Source organism: Terrapene carolina, unplaced genomic scaffold (assembly GCF_002925995.2).
Source record: "Terrapene carolina triunguis isolate 2854851 unplaced genomic scaffold, T_m_triunguis-2.0 Scaffold238, whole genome shotgun sequence".
Lineage (NCBI taxonomy): Eukaryota > Metazoa > Chordata > Testudines > Emydidae > Terrapene > Terrapene triunguis.
The window spans coordinates 13,917,833-13,937,277 of record NW_020664589.1 but is presented as its reverse complement, the minus strand read 5'-3'; the positions used below and the strand labels follow the sequence as shown (position 1 = coordinate 13,937,277).

General features: G+C 47.2%; 1 protein-coding gene across 1 annotated transcript; it reads left to right on the top strand.

Moving 5' to 3' along the window:
* The first annotated feature begins 1,084 nt into the window (after window positions 1-1,084).
* LOC112111305 (kelch-like protein 20) lies at window positions 1,085-16,004 on the top strand. Its single transcript, XM_024206679.2, has 8 exons — window positions 1,085-1,155; window positions 2,498-2,589; window positions 6,413-6,596; window positions 10,651-10,794; window positions 11,452-11,585; window positions 12,272-12,480; window positions 14,314-14,420; window positions 15,383-16,004. The coding sequence occupies exons 1-8, from the start codon at window positions 1,133-1,135 to the stop codon at window positions 15,447-15,449; spliced, it is 960 nt and encodes a 319-aa protein (XP_024062447.2). The 5' UTR covers window positions 1,085-1,132; the 3' UTR covers window positions 15,450-16,004.
* The last annotated feature ends 3,441 nt before the right edge of the window (window positions 16,005-19,445 follow it).

Genomic DNA, 19,445 nt, shown 5'->3' with positions numbered 1-19,445 from the left:
TATACGGGAGTAACTCCACCAGAGTCAGTGTGGTTACATTGGTGTGAGCCAAATCATGCTGGGGGTTGCAGTGGAGTACAAGCCAATGTTTGTGGGTGGGGGAAGTGATGAGATCTTCTGTATTAGCACTTCAAAAATGCTCCTAGCTCAGAGTGATTTGTGAATGTGCTTCTTGGAAGAGAAAACAGTAAGGAAAGAATATATTTCAGTCTTGGTACATAGAAAATAGGCGACTTAGCAAATTTTCTTCCTTTAATATTCATTCAGTTCCAAGGATTCTTGAGTCTCCTGCACTGAGCGACTTGGTGTATGCAAACGTTTGCACAATTTCATTCTTTACCAGTTTGGATTTTGATTGTGTTTCACCCTGGGTTGGGCAGCAAATGTCTTAAGGATTATTCCTTTAAATAGTGTCTCTCTTTTTGTATGCTATAGTCTTGGAAACAAGAATTCCCAAAGTTCTAGCACCTTGACAGTGGATGTTTAACAGCGTGTGTTTGCAAGTGTTCTCAGTGGTGACATCATCGGTCACTTCTAGTCTGATCATCCTCCGAGGTTCTGAAAGCCCTCAACTCAGAGCTTGACAAAGCCCTGGCTGGGATGATTTAGTTGGGAATTGGTCCTGCTTTGAGCAGGTGGTTGGACTAGATGACCTCCTGAGGTCCCTTCCATCCCTGATATTCTATGATTCTATGATTCTATGATTGATGTCAAGCTGAAATAAGCCAATTTAAGCCATTCTGTCTTTCATTTTATGCAATGTATTAAGCATTGTTCAGTTCTCCCCTGCACCTGACTTGCTTAAAGGAGAGAGGAAATAATTGCAGAGCTCGGTTAAGAACTAAATTAATGGCAAATGAGGAAAGTAGTTGGGATGGATACTGTTGCTGCTTGATGCCCAAAGTCATGGTGAGCAATCTTCCTGGGGTAGGAGGACATCTGGTTTTGTTGCAAAGGGGAACAAAGGATTGAATGGAATTTCAGTGCCGTCACATGCTCTATGGTCTGAAGCATGCAAAGTATTCCTATTTTTGGCTTGTGGGTTGACATATAAGTCTCTAGGCTCCATCTGGACTAGATGTGGTCATCCCAACCCTCTTCTTTGTGCTAGGAGCTCCTTCAGTGCTCAGGGATGGGTGTGTATGAAGACAAAGGGTGAGTACCGTACATTTTATGAAAGGCTAATGTGGGAGAGGAGCACACAATTTGCACATTATTAATTTGACTTCAATACTTGCCTTTAAAGCAGCCATAACCCTTCCCCCTCCCCCCCGCCCAATAATCTTCTCTTCTGACCCCACTTACTACAGCTCTGCACATTTGAAAGGCACTGGTGTTTTAGCAATAGTAGAATAAACTCACCTGGGGTAAATTTGAAGCCACTCACACACACTGTTTGAAAGTTTGTCTTGGGTTTGAATTTTGTTGGGTTCCTATTTCTGCTTAGGATTAGAGGGGAAAAAATCAGTGGAAAAACAGGGTGAAAAATGAACTGAAGACTGGGGCTGAGTGACAAACTACAGAACAGTTGTGACGAAGGGAGTAGGTAACCAATGCAGTCTATATAGTGTTATATAAGGCCTTCATTCATACAAACCTAGTTTTGGGGTTGGGGAAGATTCTTCTCTCCCTTACTACAAAAACCGGGCTTCCTTTTTGGTTAAAAAAAAGTTTTAAAAAAAGATCAAACCCCTTTTTGGAAAGGGAGGACAAGAGAGATTCGTCTACAAGACCAAAGAAGACATGTTAAAGTCCTGTGGAACAACAGAGAATGGGAACCTTTTTATAGGCTTCCATTAAAATGCTATCAGATGGTTGAAAGCGAATGATCTCCCTGCTTTAGAATTCTCTAGGAAGGATCTCATTTTCTATACAGTTCTATAGGTTTTTGAACAGACTTAACAGGTTTTTAACAGACCCCTGTTAAATTTCCATAAATTAATAAACCATATTAGTTTCCTCCTTACTAAATACCATAGTGAGTTTTCTAGAAAGGGTTAAAAAGGAACTCAAACTCTTAATTAATTTCGCAATCCTGAAAAGAGCTTTAGGTTCAGAAAACCTCAAACTTGACAAAGCTCACCCCTCAGCAACATTTGTGATGCAGGCTTCGTTGTCCAGGTCAGGGATTTTCATGGACTTCGGTTTGCTCGGTCTGTGAGAGGGCACCTGACTCCAAAACTCACCATCTGCAAATGAAGCCAGTGAAATAAAAAATAAACCCAGATCTATAGTCCTCAGAGAAGTTCTCCCTCCTGGATCCTGCAAGACACTTTAAGCCCCTCTCTGGATCATTAGGGTTGTTTGTTTGTTCTTAAAGCAGTATCCGAATGGATGATGCAGCAGCTGTTTTGAAGGTCTCCTAATGCTATTTTAGCTCTCCTGTATCGTGTGCTTGCCCAGCACTAAAGTTTCCCCCAGGATGTGGAAGTGCCCTGTCCCCATTGCAGAGCTGTTCTGGGATAATGTTGTGACTGGGGAATTTGCATTGCCTCAGGGAGCAGCTTGAATTGCAAAGGAAATCGGTTACCCAGGACTCTCAGTCTGGAGCTTACAAAGCAAGCAGGCAAGTCGATCTCATTTTTGCTGGTAAGTTTGTCCCTGTTGAATTTGTCTGAGATGCGTTGAGTTGGCCACGGTGTTTTGGGAAGGCATTAAACCTACAAAGGCAGAAGAGGCCTGGAGTCGAGCCAGAGCTGAGCATGTAGGGTGAGGTGTCAGTGTGAGGCTACAGAGTACAGCGTTTCTGAGAGTGGGAATGGACCTTGTATTCTAAGAGCCTGATCCAACTCCCACCAGAGTCAATGGTGCTGAACTGAGTCCTAAATATCCTAAGCTCTAGAATGGGGGTGGCCAACCAGCCTGAGAAGGAGCCAGAATTTACCATGAACATTGCCAAAGAGCCGCAGTAATACGTCAGCAGCCCCCCATCCGCTGCCCACCGGCAGCCCCGCCAATCAGCACGTCTCCTGCCCGCTGCAGTCAGCTGTTTTGCCGTGCGCAGGAGGCTCTGGTGGGGAAGGGGAAGGAGCGAGGGCATGGCAGGCTCGGGGGAAGGGGCAGGAGCCTTGGGGGAAGGGATGGAGCGGTGGCAGGACCTGGGGCAAAGCAGGGGGTTGAGCAGTGAGCACCCCACAGCAATTAGAAAGTCAGCATCTGTAGCTCCAGCCTCGGAGTCGGTGCCTATGCAAGGAGACGCATGCGGCTCCGGAGCCACAGGTTGGCCACCCCCGTTATAGAAGAAAAGGTAGTATAGGGACATGGGGTGCCATAAGGAAAGGGGTTTCTATCTTAGTGCGTGTATATCCCTAACTCTACAAATATAGCACCAGGGACTGATGTGGCTCATAATCTGCATTGTATATAATCATACTTGGTACTAAATATTATTACTGCTTTTCATGTCCAAAGTTCTCCATAGCCACGAAAAACTTCCAGTGCTTAACTACCCTGACAGGAACAAATTGCCTAGGGAAGTTGTGAAATCTCTGTCACTGGAGGTTTTTAAGAAGAAGTTAGACAAACAACTGTCAGGAATGGTCTAGTTATTACATAGTCCTGCCTGGAGTGCAGAGGACTGGACAAGATGACCTCTCAAGGTCCCTTCCAGTCCGACACTTCTATGATTCTCTGACCTAACTAGTACTCCCCCTGCCCTCCTGGAGGAGTTGGGTGTTTGTTTTCCTGGGGAAACTGAGGCACAGAGTGTTGATTTATCTAAGGCCACAGAATGGGTTTCTGGTGCCTGCAGGCCTGAATCCCAACATTGTCTTCATTTGGATTGTGAGCTCGTAAGGGAAGGGACCTGATGCAGCCACTTGCACTGTCAGGCACCCAGCATTGTTCTTGGCATGTAAAAATAAACATCATCTCAACTGTGGGTGCATTCAGAGTGGATCTGGCTTTGGAGCTCCCCAAATTCTGGGGTGATTTTGGATCCAGAGCTCAACTGTTGATCTAAAGCTCAGGTAGGTCAGTCCTGTGTCTAACTTCTGTAAGCACTGAATGTGTTCATCCTGCTTATCTAACTGCAAGGCAACACTTGTGTGCAATTAATGTGCCGGTGGAGTTGGTGTGCAGGTGAGTCTGCCTATTTAGGAACTTCAGGAGTGGGCTTGTGATGTTGCCTGAACTGTTTTGTTTTTTCTTGATTGATGTAACAAATCCCCCAATAGGTGGGTAATGCCCAGATCTCTGCACGCAGAGGACCTGTAACATCTCTTGGGGAGATATTTTAATCCTAAATGAAGGACCGTAAAGAACAGGGTTTCAGGAAGATGCTTTCTCTCCATCTAGCTAATTCTTCTGCTCTAAGAGTTATCTGTGTCCCAGGTTCCAGAATGAAGAGATGGCTCATAGCACAAAAGGGTGTAAAAAGTTTATTAATGTAACATTTCCCCTTGGTTTTCTGAGAGGAGGCAAAGTGTATGCAGCAGCTATATTGTTTCAATGAAGGTCCACTTTAAAGTGGAGATTTCCTAGTTCTAAATACTATTTAGATACATCTGAGTTGGAATGGCTGCACTTAATAGCTCAATCTTAAAAACATTCATAATGGTTAGAGAAGTTTCACTTTGTACCTTGGCAAGCTGGCAATCAGCATGAAAAGTGTCCATTAAATTCTGTCATTAAAAATAAGCAGCTAATAGGAAAATCTTTTCCCATTTAAAAAAAAAAATCAGAATATATTCTGAAAACCTTTACTCCTCCTTGCAGAAGTTCCAACCCCCTGCTAAACTACGCGTTGAGCAAATGAAGAGTAGCATTCAAAACCATTTCCATGAAAAAAAATATTCACACTGCAACTTATGTATTTATAAAACATTAATAATCAAACTCACGACTGAATCTTCCCGGTTGCAATTGGTTCCAATTATGCTCAATGTGGTGTTTGCAGTACTCAGTGGTGAAATCATTTATTTTAAATTGCCTTGTGATTGTAGTAATCATTCCAAACAGTTACTGCAATAGTAATTTAATAACCCAAGTGAAGATGCTGCTTCAGGCCTGTCAATAAACAGCTGCTGATGGCCCATCAGAAAATGCTGTAGATGTAAAAAGTCAATAAACTGACAATGTTTCCTACCTGTCTTTGAATTGTCCCTGGCTGTATAGATGGGAGCCAAACTAACAGTCAGCAAAACCCACCCCAAAGCCCCACATCAAAGCAGTATTATTGCCTCTATGCTTTTCCCTAGCTGAGGCATCAGTAATTGGTTTAATTTGGGAAAGAGAATGTTAGTGTTGTGGAGTTTTTATGTGATGGTTTATTTTCCTGGGTGATGATATACCCATCCCCATGACCGCTATGAACAACAGCAACACCTTTGGGAGCCAATGAGGCCCCTTTGATGACAACAAGTTTTAAAGCTGTGCATGCGGAACCTAGATACCATGGCGGTGGGCATGTTGTAAATGCATAAGAAAGCTAGGTGACCAAGAGGTCAAGCTGTGCATTCAGAAATGGAGAACAGTGGCACCTGCAGCTGTACCCATGGTGCGTACCATTGGCCCATTGTGATGGGGTGGCAGGACCAAAATTCAGCGAGTGGCATTGCGACCTGGTGCATGGGGGTCGCAGAGCCCCTCAGGTTTGGCCCCTGGCCCCTCCATCATGATGGGGCCAAACCAGAGCCACGCTGCAACTCCCGTGCACCAGATCACAACGACACTCACTCCATTTTGGCCCTGCTGCCTCCCATCATGATGGAGAGCCGTTGGGCCAAATCTGAGAGGGCAGTGGGGTGGCCAGCACTGCTGCTCCTCGCCTCTGCCGTGGGGCCAGCTCCTGCACCAGGGCTCCTCCTGGGGGCCTGCCCGGCCTCCCCCCGCTTCCAGCAGCCAGTGTCCCCTCTGCTCTGCCCGCAGGAGTCACTCAGAGACAGCCTCAGCCTACAAGTATGGGGAGAGGCGAAGAGTGCTTGCTCAGGGGAGCTGGCCAGGTGGGGAAGGCAGGGAGCCCTGTGGTGCATCGGGTGAAAAATGTCTGGGGGAGCCCCCGATGGAGAACTGGTGTGTGTGTGTGTGTGTGTGTGTGTGTGTGTTCTGTATATGCCCTGTTGATAGCTGTCAGTAACAGGTTGAGTGTGAAGTGCATTGCATGCTGTACGTTTCAGGGTCAACTCACTTGGACTGAAGAGCGTGGATTGGCAGATCGGCACTGCAGTGGTTTGGATGCGATGTTCATAGCCCGTACTGTGATTGGTCGGCATGCTGGCGCGAGCTTTGAGGTGGGGAGGGGGAGGAAAGGGAAGTGAAACAGAGGGTGGGAAATCCATTACAATGCAGGGCTTGACGGTTTGATGCAGGCCCTGCACCTCCACTACGTAGATCATTGTTTAATTCTCAGACTTTTTTAATCCTCCTCAGTCCTATTTCTCCTGCTCCTGTTGTGCCATGTCTCTCTTTCCAGTTGGAGGCTGGCTCCCCAATGACCATATCGGTGGTGTGGAATGTTATAACCCCCTGGAGCATGAATGGAAAGTGCTGGGACCTGTCTCTAGACATCGCTGTGGTGTTGGTGTGGCTCCTCTTCATGACTTCATCTATGCAGTCGGTGGCTATGATGGCACAACCTGCCTCAGTAGCGTGGCGAGGTAACCCTGCATCCCGCAGAAGTCCTGTGCTATGAAACAGATGAGTAGAATAGAAGGACTGGGAAACTTCGGGTTCTGCAGGGTTAAGACATTTTAAACTTGTCTGTGCAACAGAAAATCTGCCGTGTTAGGCACAAAAGAATGTATCAAAGGGCTGAAGCCTTGTGTTTGTTTTTGCAGATACAAATGGCCCCCTGCAGATTTTGCCCCTATAATTCTGCAAATGAATTTCTGGTGCAAACCAGGCTATGTACATCTTGCATTCCCTGCTGGCACCTGACCCTGTGGTCAGGTAGGCAGAGGAAGCACTCGGGCTGCCATCCACAGTGCACCTGCATGTGGAAAAAGGCAGGTGTCCATTATGCCAGAAAATGGAAGGCTGCCCCTTTTTGAAAATGTGACCCAAGATGTTTGTACATCAGGAAGGAGACAACCTTGAGCCACAGAGTTCAGATCCAGATTTGGTCCTGAGCTTTCCCAAAGTTTGAGAGATGCTTGACTCTTGGTTCAGCCCCTTTCACAAATGAGGTCCATCCACAAAGTTCTGATCCAGACAGACCCAAATGTGGTGGAACTTTCAGATCTGAGGGTTTGATTTGGGTCTGTCCCTACAGGTCATGAATTCAAATCCTGCTGCAAATTAGAAACGAAAACTGTGTGGCTCTCAGACAAAACAGGCACTAAATGACATTCCAAGTCATCTGTTGGTTTGAAGTCACGGTCTTTTTTTACTAAAATATAAAATAAACACACATCTGAGTGTCTTAACTCTTCCTTTCACTCTCTGCTATTTATTTGAACTCTATTTAGCAGTCCCAAAAATCTTAGTAGCAATTCACTTTGATGCATGGCATGTCAGGTAGAAATGTAAACATTAATTTGGTTCTTCCTGGCTGGCTTCTATATTTTCCACTCTCTGTAAAGAGGCTTCATCCCAATTGGCTGAGAGAAAACCAGAAGTTAAAGTACAGTTCATTTCTCAGCTCTCAAATGTCTCTTTCTCAAAGCTGAAAGATGACGCTAGGAATCTACAGCTCCTCTTGCTCACATGTTGAGCTCTTAGAATGTGGCGATTCTGTTTATCTAAATAGTCTGGCAGAGCTAGTCCGTTAGAAATCTGAGGAAGAGCAGAAATGAGTGCTGAAGGGTAAAATAACTGTTCTAGTATGATACCAATAGTGTTGGCTTCTGAGGATTAGATAGTTTTGAAATCTCTCATGCCAATCCAGGGTTCAGACTAATGGAGCATACAACTCACATGCTTATTATAACAATAGCATCTTGCTTTTCAGCTTGCAAAAGTGAAAAGCCTTTAGCGTTAATGGAAAGACTTTGATCCCATTAAGATTAATGGAAATGAGAGGGAACTTTAATCTGTGAAATGGACAAAAGTCAGGCCAGTCTGGAGCCTGAACAATCTCAATTCCCACAAGTTAACTCAAGGCCTGAGCCACTTGTGGTGGTTCTCAGGATTAGGGGAGATGGAACTGGAATCTCTTAGAATGCTCCTCCTGCAAAGTGGAGTTTCGATGTAATATTTGAAAGTTGTTTTGGCTCAGGCAGGAAGGTGTTAGCTGCTATATGTAATTGCCCTGGAACTCTAAAGCCTTTACTCTGTTTCACTTTATTTCTGGGACTGAGTAAGCATCCACCAACAACAGATGGGTTGGCTCATTAATATGCTGCAGTGTTGGAGCAATCCCTTTGCACCTCGGGTATGTCTACACGGCCCCTTTTTATCTATTTGTATTACAATGGTGCTTAGAGCACTCACTGAGATTGGGGGCCCACATGCACTAAGTATGCACATAGTAATAGACAGTCCATGCTCAAAGAATTGACAATCGAACTAGACAAGACAGACAAAGGGGAGGGGAAAGAAGGGGCTATTGCCATTTACCCAGGGGGAGCTGAGTCACAGAGAAACTAAGCGACTTACCAACAGGGGCGGCTCCAGGCACCAGCGCAGCAAGCGCGTGCCTGGGGCGGCAAGCCGCGGGGGGTGGCCTGCCAGTCGCTGTGAGGGCAGCAGTCAGGCGGCCTTCGGCGGCGTGCCTGTGGGAGGTCCGCCGGTCCCGCGGTTTCGGCAGCAACTCGGGCGGCGGGTACGCTGAAGCCGTGGCACCAGCATATCACCCGCAGAAACGCTGCTGAATCTGCGTGACTGTGGACCGCCCGCAGGCATGCCGCCGAAGGCCGCCTGACTGCTGTGCTTGGGGGGGCAAAAAGCATAGAGCCGCCCCTGCTTCCCAAAGTCCCACAGGGCATATAGATCATTAAAAATCAATATATTTCCCCCTGCAGTGCTTGCCGCCCAAACTTTGCAGCATGTTGCTAGTGGATAAGAACCAGTAGGTGGAATGGACTTAGAAAGTGACATGTCGGAAGCTGTTTGCTACATTTTAGAACAGTGGTGATAAATACACTAGACAGTGAAAAATGATTTCACTTGTAGTCAGCAAAGGTGTAAACTCCTTACTTAGAACTGTGACACCGCCTCACTAAACAGTTCTGAACACACAGTTCTCCAGCTGGGTTGGGAGACAGTGGAAGGAGATGGCTTAATTAACTGAATTTGTACAAAATTTGTCTTTCTCTTGCAATCTTTAGAATTATTTTTAATGGAAATTGAAGACTTTTTTAAAATGTATCATTAATAAAAAGTGCTGACATATGAAAGACGAGTGAGTTTGAGATTGGTAATATACAAAGGAGATATTTCTTCTGTTTAATGAGTGGCTAGGGCTGAGCTGACAACATGCTTTTATAACCGCATGCCTTGCATTTAACTGCACTTTGCATACAGGGTTCTTGGGAATGGAGAATCTCCCTCATATCTGTGATGGTTGTAGTTACTACTTGAGTTTAATGACAGCGTTGACAACCAGTTACCGCTTGTTAAAGACTACTTTAAGCCCTCTGCTCATTCCATAAGTGCTACATTCAGCTTCTGAAACACATTGCTAAATATAAGTTGAATTGAGAGAGTGCTAGCATGTGAGAAATGTGTTAAGTTGTCTTTCCAAGGCTGCAAAACCCTTAAGGTGAGTTTATTCCTGACGGGCTGTCTCCTTTTTGAGATATCAGTTTGCCAAAAAACCAGCCCACCTAGTGATATACAGTGAGAGTTTTCTACTTCTTATGTTAATTTGCACAACATACCAAGCATCCCACTTTGCACCCTAATTTCCTCATCATTGCCTTAAATTAGATCCATACCATATGCTATTAAATCTATATTCCATGTAAGTATCTTCTTTTAAATACAGGATCATTTCTTAAATTAAGAATTTTTAAATTAATAAAACTGAGCTTTGTTGATAAAATAATACCACCTAGCTCTTGTAAAGGGCTTTTCATCATCAGATCTAAAAGCACTTTATAAAGGAAGTCAGTATCCTATCCCCCATTTTACAGATGGGGAAACTGAGGCACAGAAAGGTTAAGTAATATGCCCAGGCCTGATCACTAGGGCACACTGCCTGCATTATAGATGCACTGTTAGGGACAGCAATATACCCAGCACATGTTAAAACAAACATTACATTCCCTGTGGAAAATGTTGCTGTATGCATAGCAAAGAGATGGACACCTACTGACTGGCTGCTTCATGTACACATGTGACCATCTCCCAATCAGCACAGTACCCAAGCCCTTCGCAAGCTGTACTGAATTCATCATTCTCACCAACCCTGTTTTTCAGATCTAAAACTGAGGCACAGAGAGATGAAGGGACTTGCCCAAGGTCACACAGGGAGTCTGTGGTAGGGCTGGGAATTGAACTCACATCTCCCGACTCCCAGTCTAGGGCCTTAATCCCAAGGCCATCCTTCCTCTTGAATTCCCATTCCGTGCAGGCACCTACACAATGCTCAGAATAGTCAGTGCAAGAGACTCGCTCCCGTCTGAAAACAGAGTCCAAACTCAGGCACTAATTAGTCTTGAATGTGTCGTTTCTAACCCCACCTTTCCTCGCACGGCATGTGAGACGTTTGCCACCTTGTCACCTTTAAAAAACAAAAACAAAAACAAAACTTTCTTCACCCTGCACAAGGTACGACCCCACGACGCAGGAATGGAGACGTGACGTGGCCCCCCTGAGCGAAGGCAAACGAGACATGGGCGTAGCGGAGCTGGGAGGCTATCTGTACTGTGTAGGAGGCCGTGACGGGATCGTATGCCTCAGCACCGTGGAAAGGTATCATAACCCGTGTGCGGATGCACATCACTTTCATGGACTGTGCTCCGTAGGACTGCCAATATCTGCGTTCATAGTGAACCACTGGGGTTAGTTACAGCCACCGAGGTTGCCGTCTTGGCTTGAGAGGTTTTGTTTAATATGGAGAGAGGTGCCAATGTTGCCTCGGTACCCTCCACAGGCATGAGGCACCCCGGCTCTGCCAAGCAGGGGAGCCGGGACCTGGAGGTTTCTGGTTTGTAATTCACAAGATGGCCAGCGGCCTGCTCTCCTGTCAGGGTGCGGAGCATTGGAAGGGGGAGTGCGGGCGAAGTTCGCGCTGCCCGTGTCTAGTCGGAGCCTGTTCTGTAGATGGAGGGCTTCAGTCTCTAGGCCTCTTCAATCTGACTCCTTTCGCCAGCGCTCAGTTCGCACGTTTTGATTTGTGAAAGGGCCCAGATCTACCAGCCAAAGGACCGAGGAGGGCGAACGGGACTTGTCTGATAAGGGTTGTGCGTGGAAACGGGTGTGTCGTGTTCTCAGGGAGCCTTGCATAGAGACAGGCTGAATCCCAGACAGCCTGCTCGTAACTTAGCCCGGAAAGCAGCGCTCGTGTGCCGTACCTGGGACAGTCCGTGGCATTCTCCCGCACTCCTGACTGCCTCCCCCTGGCTTTAGGTATGATCCTCGTGGGAACAGGTGGTGCAGGATGGCACCCATGACCTGCCACCGTACAGGCTTAGGGGTGGCAGTGCTAGACGGCTACCTCTATGCTATCGGTGGCTCGGATGGCCAGTCTCCGCTGTATTCAGGTAACGGAAGAGTGAAGTTGGCACAAAGATGAGCCCCTGTCTAAGATGAGTGTACGATTCCCACACCAATATATTCGGCCTTGGGCTCTATGGCAGGTTAGATTCTCTCCACTGCTCTGCCTCCCTCCCTTACCAAAGCAGAGGGAGCCCTCTGCCATCTGGAGAGAATGAGGAAGCTGTCCCAAGCAAGCAGAGCCCCCTGCGCCACCCCCACCTTCCCTCCAGTGACACCTCCAGCATGGAGCCGGAGAATGGTTCCATGTTGCCCATGCTCAGACCCGGCCACCCTTTGCTGCTCCCCAATCATGAATCCTTTCCACTCTTCAATCCAATTAACTAAGGCCAAGGCGGGCAGCCTCCTAGCTGTCTGATCCGTGGAGGTGTGACATTTTTTTATTAACTTCTCGTGTATCAGTAACAAAGCTCAGCAATTGGGTGCTTTTAATCTTCAAAGCATTTTGCCGCCATTATTGACTCAGCCCTCACAGCACCCCTGTGAGGTAGGTGAGTTTTATTTTCCCTGTTGGATACTGGGGAAACTGAGGCACAGAGCGATTGCGAGATTGGCCCAAACTCACAGAAGTAAATCCAAGATTTACCAAAGGGTCACAAAGGTCAGAGGTGGGATTAGAACCCAGGATCTTGTGGCTCTTTCCTGGGCATCTTTCTTCTGGTTTCTCTCCCAGTGGAACGTTACAATCCTGAGGAGGATTCATGGTCCTCTTGCCCTCCCTTGGGCACCTGCAGAGAGAATTTTGGCTGTGCTACATTCCAAGGGAAAATCTATGCTCTCGGTGGCCGGGATGACCTCACGGAGCTCTGTAGCGCTGAGCGGTTCGATCCAGTCACCAATGAATGGTCACCGATGATGCCCATGAAATCAAAGAGGAATAAGGTATTTCATGCGAACAGTCTTTTACACGCCTCAAGCTTCCATCCAAGGGTTCTGTAGTGCTTTACCATGGGGTCTAGTTCATTATTCCTCCCACATCACAGTGATGGGACAGTATAGGAACCTAAGTGCAACAGATGGAGAAACCAAAGCACAGAGCAGGGAACTGACTTGCTCAAGACCACACAGAAAGTCAGAACCAGAACCTCTGTTTCCAGCCCATTCGATTGTAACACAAACACAAGAAGACAGACACAAAACTGGATCAATGTCACCCAACTCCGACGCCCCTCCTCCTCCATCCACCCTGCCAGACATACTCTCCTCCTCAGGAAAAGGCTGGGGAAACAGACAGGGTGTGCAGCATGATCTGAAGGTCTCCAGATCTGGTCTGTATACCAAGGGAGCTGGAGGAATGAATTCCAGAGTTGGTTGCCCCTCACCAAGAGCACCTTCTCATCTCTCATTGAATTTGGAGACATGGTAGCTCAGGTAACCTGGACCCAAATAATTCAGGGTGCAGATAAACCCCCAAGTTCTCAAATTTCATTCAGAGATCAATGGTCAGCCAGTTTGGGACACAGAGGGCAGGTAGAATGTGTTCCCAATGGGAAATGCAACTGAAGAGTTGGGTATGGATTACAGTGCCCAGGAAGAAGCAGCAAGAAATATTGTGAGTTTAATTATTTATAAATTTCTTTTGTATTAGTTACCTCATCCAAATGAGGTTACTTTGAGGTTTTCTCCCTGCTGGGGAAAGGATATTTGTTCCTGTGTATTTTCTCTTCTGCCTTTCCCCTGCTGATGGCAACATATGCAATGATGAAGTAAAACGAACTCTGATTAATGTACTGTAGCGAAGATGAGAGGCTTTGTCGTTCTGAAAATAGGCACGGCATCACCCTCATGAGCACGTTCTTAGCGTTCTCTGCTAGTTGCATGTTAATTGTGTTTGAAAGTGCCACCTTCAAAGAAGCATAATCTCTTTGCAATTACAGAGCTACACAACGGCTGGAATTTGATTATTTAAAAAACCCCCTGAAAAGTGAGGGGTGGGAAGGGAAGAGGCATCTCTGCATCCAGGGTCATCAGAAGATGGGCTGGGCAGGCATTCAGTGGTACTGTCTGGTGGCTTCTCATCAGCTTCTGCAGAATTTAAGCTTCCCTTTTCAGAACCAAGAGGGTCTGCCCACCTGTCTGTGAAGAAGCAGGGTTGCTTTGCTGAGGCTGCAACTAGATATAACCGTGCTAAGAGATGGATGAACTGCCCTATTCTGCTCAATGGAGTCGAATGCCAGTAGTTCTGATGTTAATGATTTTACTGCTGATCATCTTAATAGAGATGCCAGATTACACAGGCACTGTAGGCAGATCTCGAGTAGATTCTGCCCCTTTTCCTCCATCCCAATCCCTGCCCTTGTCACTTCCGCACCTTTTTCCATGAGCTGAGTGGTTTGGGATATTAAACTCCATTTACTCCTAGCAAATGCCAAGCCTGTTTTGTTTTCCTTTTCAAATTGCCAAGCCGGCTTTTGGATGATTTCTTTTCTTTCCGGGCAGAGAAGCTCGAATATACCAACAGAGCCAGAGTGCGTTGCTAGGCTGATCCCGGGCACAGCACTGACAATCGTAATGCGGAAGATCAACAGCTGTAAGAGTCTCTAAGGATGGAAACAGCCCAGTTTTCAGGGTCTCGTCCCCTCCCTTTCCATTTATTGTTGCTCACAGTGTGAAAATATTCTAGAGCTCTTCAGCCCATGAGACCAGATTAGTTTTAAGCCCCTCCTGACTTGTTCCTTTCATCCTCAGTTCTGAAACCCGTGGATTTGTGTTTAGGTGAAAGCTGCTGCAGCCAATGGATACCTACTGGCCATCGGGGGGTTCGATGGTGTCACGCACGTTACCACTGTGGAAGCATTTGACCTGGATGTCAACAAGTGGAGGTAAATCGATGCCGCATTGATTATTTAATCAGCCTTTGCTGCTCAATTAACTGCCCTTGCATGCACTCAATTGCATTTACAGCCTGGGTTTGTTAATCTGAATCACTCCGGAAACCCCGTGGGTTAATGACCCTGCAACCCACAGATTAAAAAATTAATTACAGCCTGTAGATGGCCCAACACTAGCTCCAAATAAACTAATTAACTATCTGGAGCTGATTGGATCCACACTGGATTTTAAAATAGTCCCACGATGCACATGGGTCATTATTTTTAGTGGTCATGAAAGACACGTAATACAAGAACCCTGGAGTCTTCTCTGTGCAGAACAGGTACAGCACGGGCAGTGGCACATAGTGTTCCCCAGCACAGGCCTCCGCCTTGTTCCAGGTGGACCCTTGCAGCCGTTGGAGGAAGCTTCACGCTCCGTGTGCCATCGCTCTGTGGGCCTTTCTGGGGCCCCACTCACTGGAACAGCCTGGCGCAGTGCAGCAGCTTTTGAATGCTATTTATAAGGGCCAAATATGAACTCTCGTAAACGTGAGCTGCATGGGAACGTGGCCTTGCCACCAGTGGTCATTTAAACCGGGGTGAGAGAGAAGCACCATCCTGACTCACTCCATTACAATGATGCGATCTGTTTTAGGACAGACGTACCATCAGCTTGACACCACGTTGATTGTGATAACACACAGCTGAAAAGTAGGTTTCAGGTGCGGGACTTTGTAACCAATTTGGGAAATAACATCAGACAGGAGCCACTTATTCCAAGAGCTGCCCAGAACAAATCACGGCAAGCAGAGAGTGCCGTTCTCGCTGAAGGCCCTGGTCCTCGGTTGCTGTGACTAGTCACGGCTCCATTGACCTGAGCTGAGGTTTCTCACTTTACACAGGTTGAGGATCTGGCCTGTAGTTTCTTGAATAGAGCGTCTGTAATATCCTACGGCCTCTTCTTGTTGCAGACCCTTTGGAAATACCAAGACCAGTCATGCTGGTGGAGGTGTGGCTGTGCTGAAAATGACCATCTAGGAGCTGAGAACTTTCCAACCATCCTGTGCTGCACTGAACACTAACGATGAAGTCTGGTTTTGTGGGATGGTAGTGTAAGCCGGAGAGGAGGAAAGGGAGCAGCAGCAGAGTGGATAAGATGGGGAATGGGATGGTACCTTCAATGAGTTACTTAATCCTTTTGTGCTTGTGTGAATTCCATAAGACCTGGGGAGTTTATGCATGGGGACTGCAGAGCACAGGGTCATCTTGTTATCTGAATGTGAGCCTCCATTTAAAGAGTTCATGCTTTGATCACCATGCCAGGATGTGGTGTTAGCAGTTTCCTTTGCAATGTATCTCCTCATATACGGAGTGTAGCTGTTTGGTAGGAAGAAGAGCCATGTGGTTAAAGCTCTGGACTTGGTCCTCAAGTTCTGGGCTTGGTTCCCAGCTCTGCCACAATTTTCTGGTGTGATCTCGGTCGTTACTTAATTTCTCTTCAGCATCTTATCTGTTGGAACCCCTGATCTTGGCATGGGCCTCTTGGTGCTACTGTGATACAACTAATAAATAATACCGACTGGAGCGCTTCAAGAGCCCCCTCCCCCCACCCCTCTCCTCTTCTGTTTAATTTTTACAAGGAAAAATGCCCCCTCATGCTTTTTATACAAACAACTATTTAACACGCTTGGCTTTATTATGGTTCAACGCTATTCTGATTCCGCGGAGAGCCAGATTTTTTTAAAAGCAGGGAGATGTTTCAGGAACAAAAACCTAATGTATCACTACCAGTGTGTGCGAATATCTATCCATCTCTCTATACATGTCCCTGCCGGGTGGGGGCGGCTGGATAATGTGTAGCAGGGGGAGGCTAACCTTGCAGTATTGGCACAGCGTGGAACTGGTGCAGGGACCGCGGCAGAGGTTTTTCTCCCTGCAGAAAATCTCTACCTGCTTCACTGTCACTTTCGTGGACATGATTAACCTGACTGAATGCCCCAGGCTGCTGTCCAGGCATGGAGTATGACTTTGAGGAAACAAATCTTCCTCTCTCAGGAGACATATGAGCTTCCTGTCCCCCATTCTCCTTCAATGACATGCTGCAGGTAAATGGTGCTTTGGAAATTCATGTTGTAAAACATGTGCCTAGGGAGGCGGAAAAGATCTCCTTGGATCGCTGCTGCACTCATTAGTTAGCTGAAATCGGAAGCCCCGCTGAGCCCAGCTAAGGAACAGTTCCGCTGGCCTTTCCTTCTAGCAAAGCCTCAGCATTAAGCTCAGAGTTAGTGGAAAGCTTTGTACTGCTATTCGAGCCAAGAGCTCATCTGGCCCCCCCTCCCTTTGCACGAGACTGGCACGTCTTTCTCCTGTCAAACACGATGGTCAGACACTAGCTCCTTCCTTGTGAGAGGAGAAAGGACAATATGGTATCTGGGTAAGCTTCACCATAACCCCCCACAGGAATTAATTACACCAGAATTAGTGAGGTTAATGAAACCATCCCTATACGAGTAGTTAGCCAGTTCCAAAGAACTCGAAATCTGCATTTTCCAACAGCATTAATTAGCTCCCCAGAAAATTACTTTCACTCCTTCCCTGCTGCCTCTGACTCATCCTGACTGTTACCTCCCACAGGTTTATCTATTTCTCTTCCCATACATAGAAATGAAAAAACACTGTCCCTGCCACTCTGCATGAGGCATAACCTAGTTGGACAGCCTGGGTGAGGGGATGACCTACTTGTTTGAACTAGAGGGAGGCCGTTTCTTTATTATCACAGCTCTGCTCTTTGCCTTCAGAATGTTTTACAAAACGAACTCCTCTTTGACCCTTCTCCGAAAGCTGCAAGCACGTGCCACAGAACTTGTTCCACCAACCTTCCGTGGACAAGCAATGTCTAACGGGAACCCTGTGACCTGGGCTTCCATTGTGCCTTAGCCCGGTTATATTTCAAAAGTAAACACAGCTGGGAAATCCATCTCTGTCTTCCTGAGAAGCCGGGTGTGCAGGGCTGCATTGGGCTGCCCAGTTTCCCATTCGATTATCGTATCGGTCCTTAAAGAAAGGGCCAGGATCTGTCCCGAACCCTGGATTAATCCTGCTGGCTGCTATGCGGATTTGAGCTGGGCTGCAGTAGTAAATGAGTGAGGTTCGTTTCTGGAAAGCGGCTCACCTCCTGATGCAATGTGAACCCCAGTTCTGGAAGCGGACATTGAAACTCCAGTTAGGTGGCAGCAATATTGTGATCATGTACCATTATTAGCTATACGGGGGGTCCCTGGTATACGTCTCCCCTTATCCGTCGTCTCGCGTATCCATTGCTCATCAATAGGGGAACGTGTTCCGAATCACATATCCGTCACTTCACCTTTTGCGTGGCTTTTCTTTGGGTGCTTCCCCCAGTGTGCAGGAGGTGCTGGGAGGGAGGGGGAGGTGCGGGGACAGGGTGCGCTCAGAGGTGGGGGTGGAACTGGGCGGGAAGAGGCGGGGCAGGAATGGGGGGGGGCACTATTTCTTACGGGGAAAACTTGCCCAGTATCTGTCGTTTCAGTATCCATTGCCCTTTTCAGGAACACAACCCCGATGTATACCGGGCACCCCCTGTAGTAACCAAACAGACCCATTTTAGAGAGCTCAACCAAAGGGCAGACCCAGAGAATGAACCCCTATGTTGGTGCTAAGTCTAGTGCAGGGACGGAGGGGAGAAGACAGTGCAACTCCCTCATCCTGGGGGAGTGGGGAGGGGGGGGGAAGCAGCTTCAGCGACTGCTGTCTTTGTGCCTTAGCTGCACTAGCCCCTGGGGGCTCTCTGGCAGCTAGGATGTAGGAATGCCCCAGCTGTGCGCTGGGGGGTGGCATACAGTTAGCTACATTGGCTCTACTCCGGTTGGGAGGCCCCTGTGCACCCCACAACGCACTACATCTCTGCTGTGTCAGTGTGACGCCAGAGCAGCTGGTTTGCATGGAGTGAACCTGGTGTAACCGTAATCGAAATCTGGCTCTTGAGAGTTCAGATATTAGCCTCACCGTCTCTATGCTCCACACTAGCCCGGTGGAGAGCTGTGCCTTGTTCACCCCACCCTGGCTCAGCGTCGATGCAAGGAATGCTGCACCAGCATGGCTCAGGCTTGGTGCAAGGTATTTCACACTTGGACTGCGATCTGAAACACAATCACATTTTATGCGGCTGTGATCAGTTGTAAGTAAAGTCAGAGGGCCAGATCCGCAACCCCTTTCCAGAAGGGGTGGAGCAGGGCTGTGTTGGTAGATACTGTTGCCCTGGGTCTACTCATAGCTGTCACGGGCACTAAGTTCACTGGGCGGGGGGAGGGCAGAGGCCTCTCTCTCGGGAGAGTTCTAGTGCAAGGGTTCTCATAACAATGTTTTTGGTGGCCTCAAAGTGTGGCTACCAGCTCTTGCTGGTGGCGCCACTGACAATTTTTCTTAAAATACTTAATTAACTTTAGGAAAAACAAATGAACGTGCACCTAGACATGTTCAAATCATTGTAATTTATGGCTGTAGGATTTCTTTTTGCAGACTCAATAATAAAAAGAACGTGCAGTTGTCTCTATTCTTTGCTGGACCTAAACAAAATAAAAACACAAATAAGGTGCTTTGCATGTTCCTGTCTTTTTTTTCTTATCGTTTCTTTTGCTTTGTTGTTGTTGTGTTTTTTTTTTTTTTTAAAGACTTGCTAGCTACTAAGGGTATGTCTACACTGACCATGTTACAGGCTGCCTGCTTCTGTCTCTCCAGAGAGGGGCCCCTGCTTTGCCCCACCCAATAACAACCCAGGAGGCTGTGGCCACAAGAAAAGCCTCTGATGGCCTCCTGCAGCCACGGTGGCCACCTTTGAGAAACGCTGTACGTGGCAGCTTGTCGCCTTCTGATACTTCATCAGTTTAAAGACTCTTAAAGCGACGGTGATGCCAGGATTAGTTCTTCAAACAAAAAGGTGGATGTGATTCTGGAAGGGGTTGGGCTCCTTCAGCTCCTGCTGATCTCAGTGGCTGCTGAGGGCGTTGGCACCTT

Bases quoted from the DNA above. Each gene is read 5' to 3' on its own strand.
- LOC112111305 (XM_024206679.2), top strand. From the start codon at position 1,133: ATGGGTGTGTATGAAGACAAAGG. The intron at 2,590-6,412 runs GTAAGTTTGTCC...CTCTCTTTCCAG, and splicing joins AGTCGATCTCATTTTTGCTG to TTGGAGGCTGGCTCCCCAAT. The intron at 14,421-15,382 runs GTAAATCGATGC...TTCTTGTTGCAG, and splicing joins CTGGATGTCAACAAGTGGAG to ACCCTTTGGAAATACCAAGA.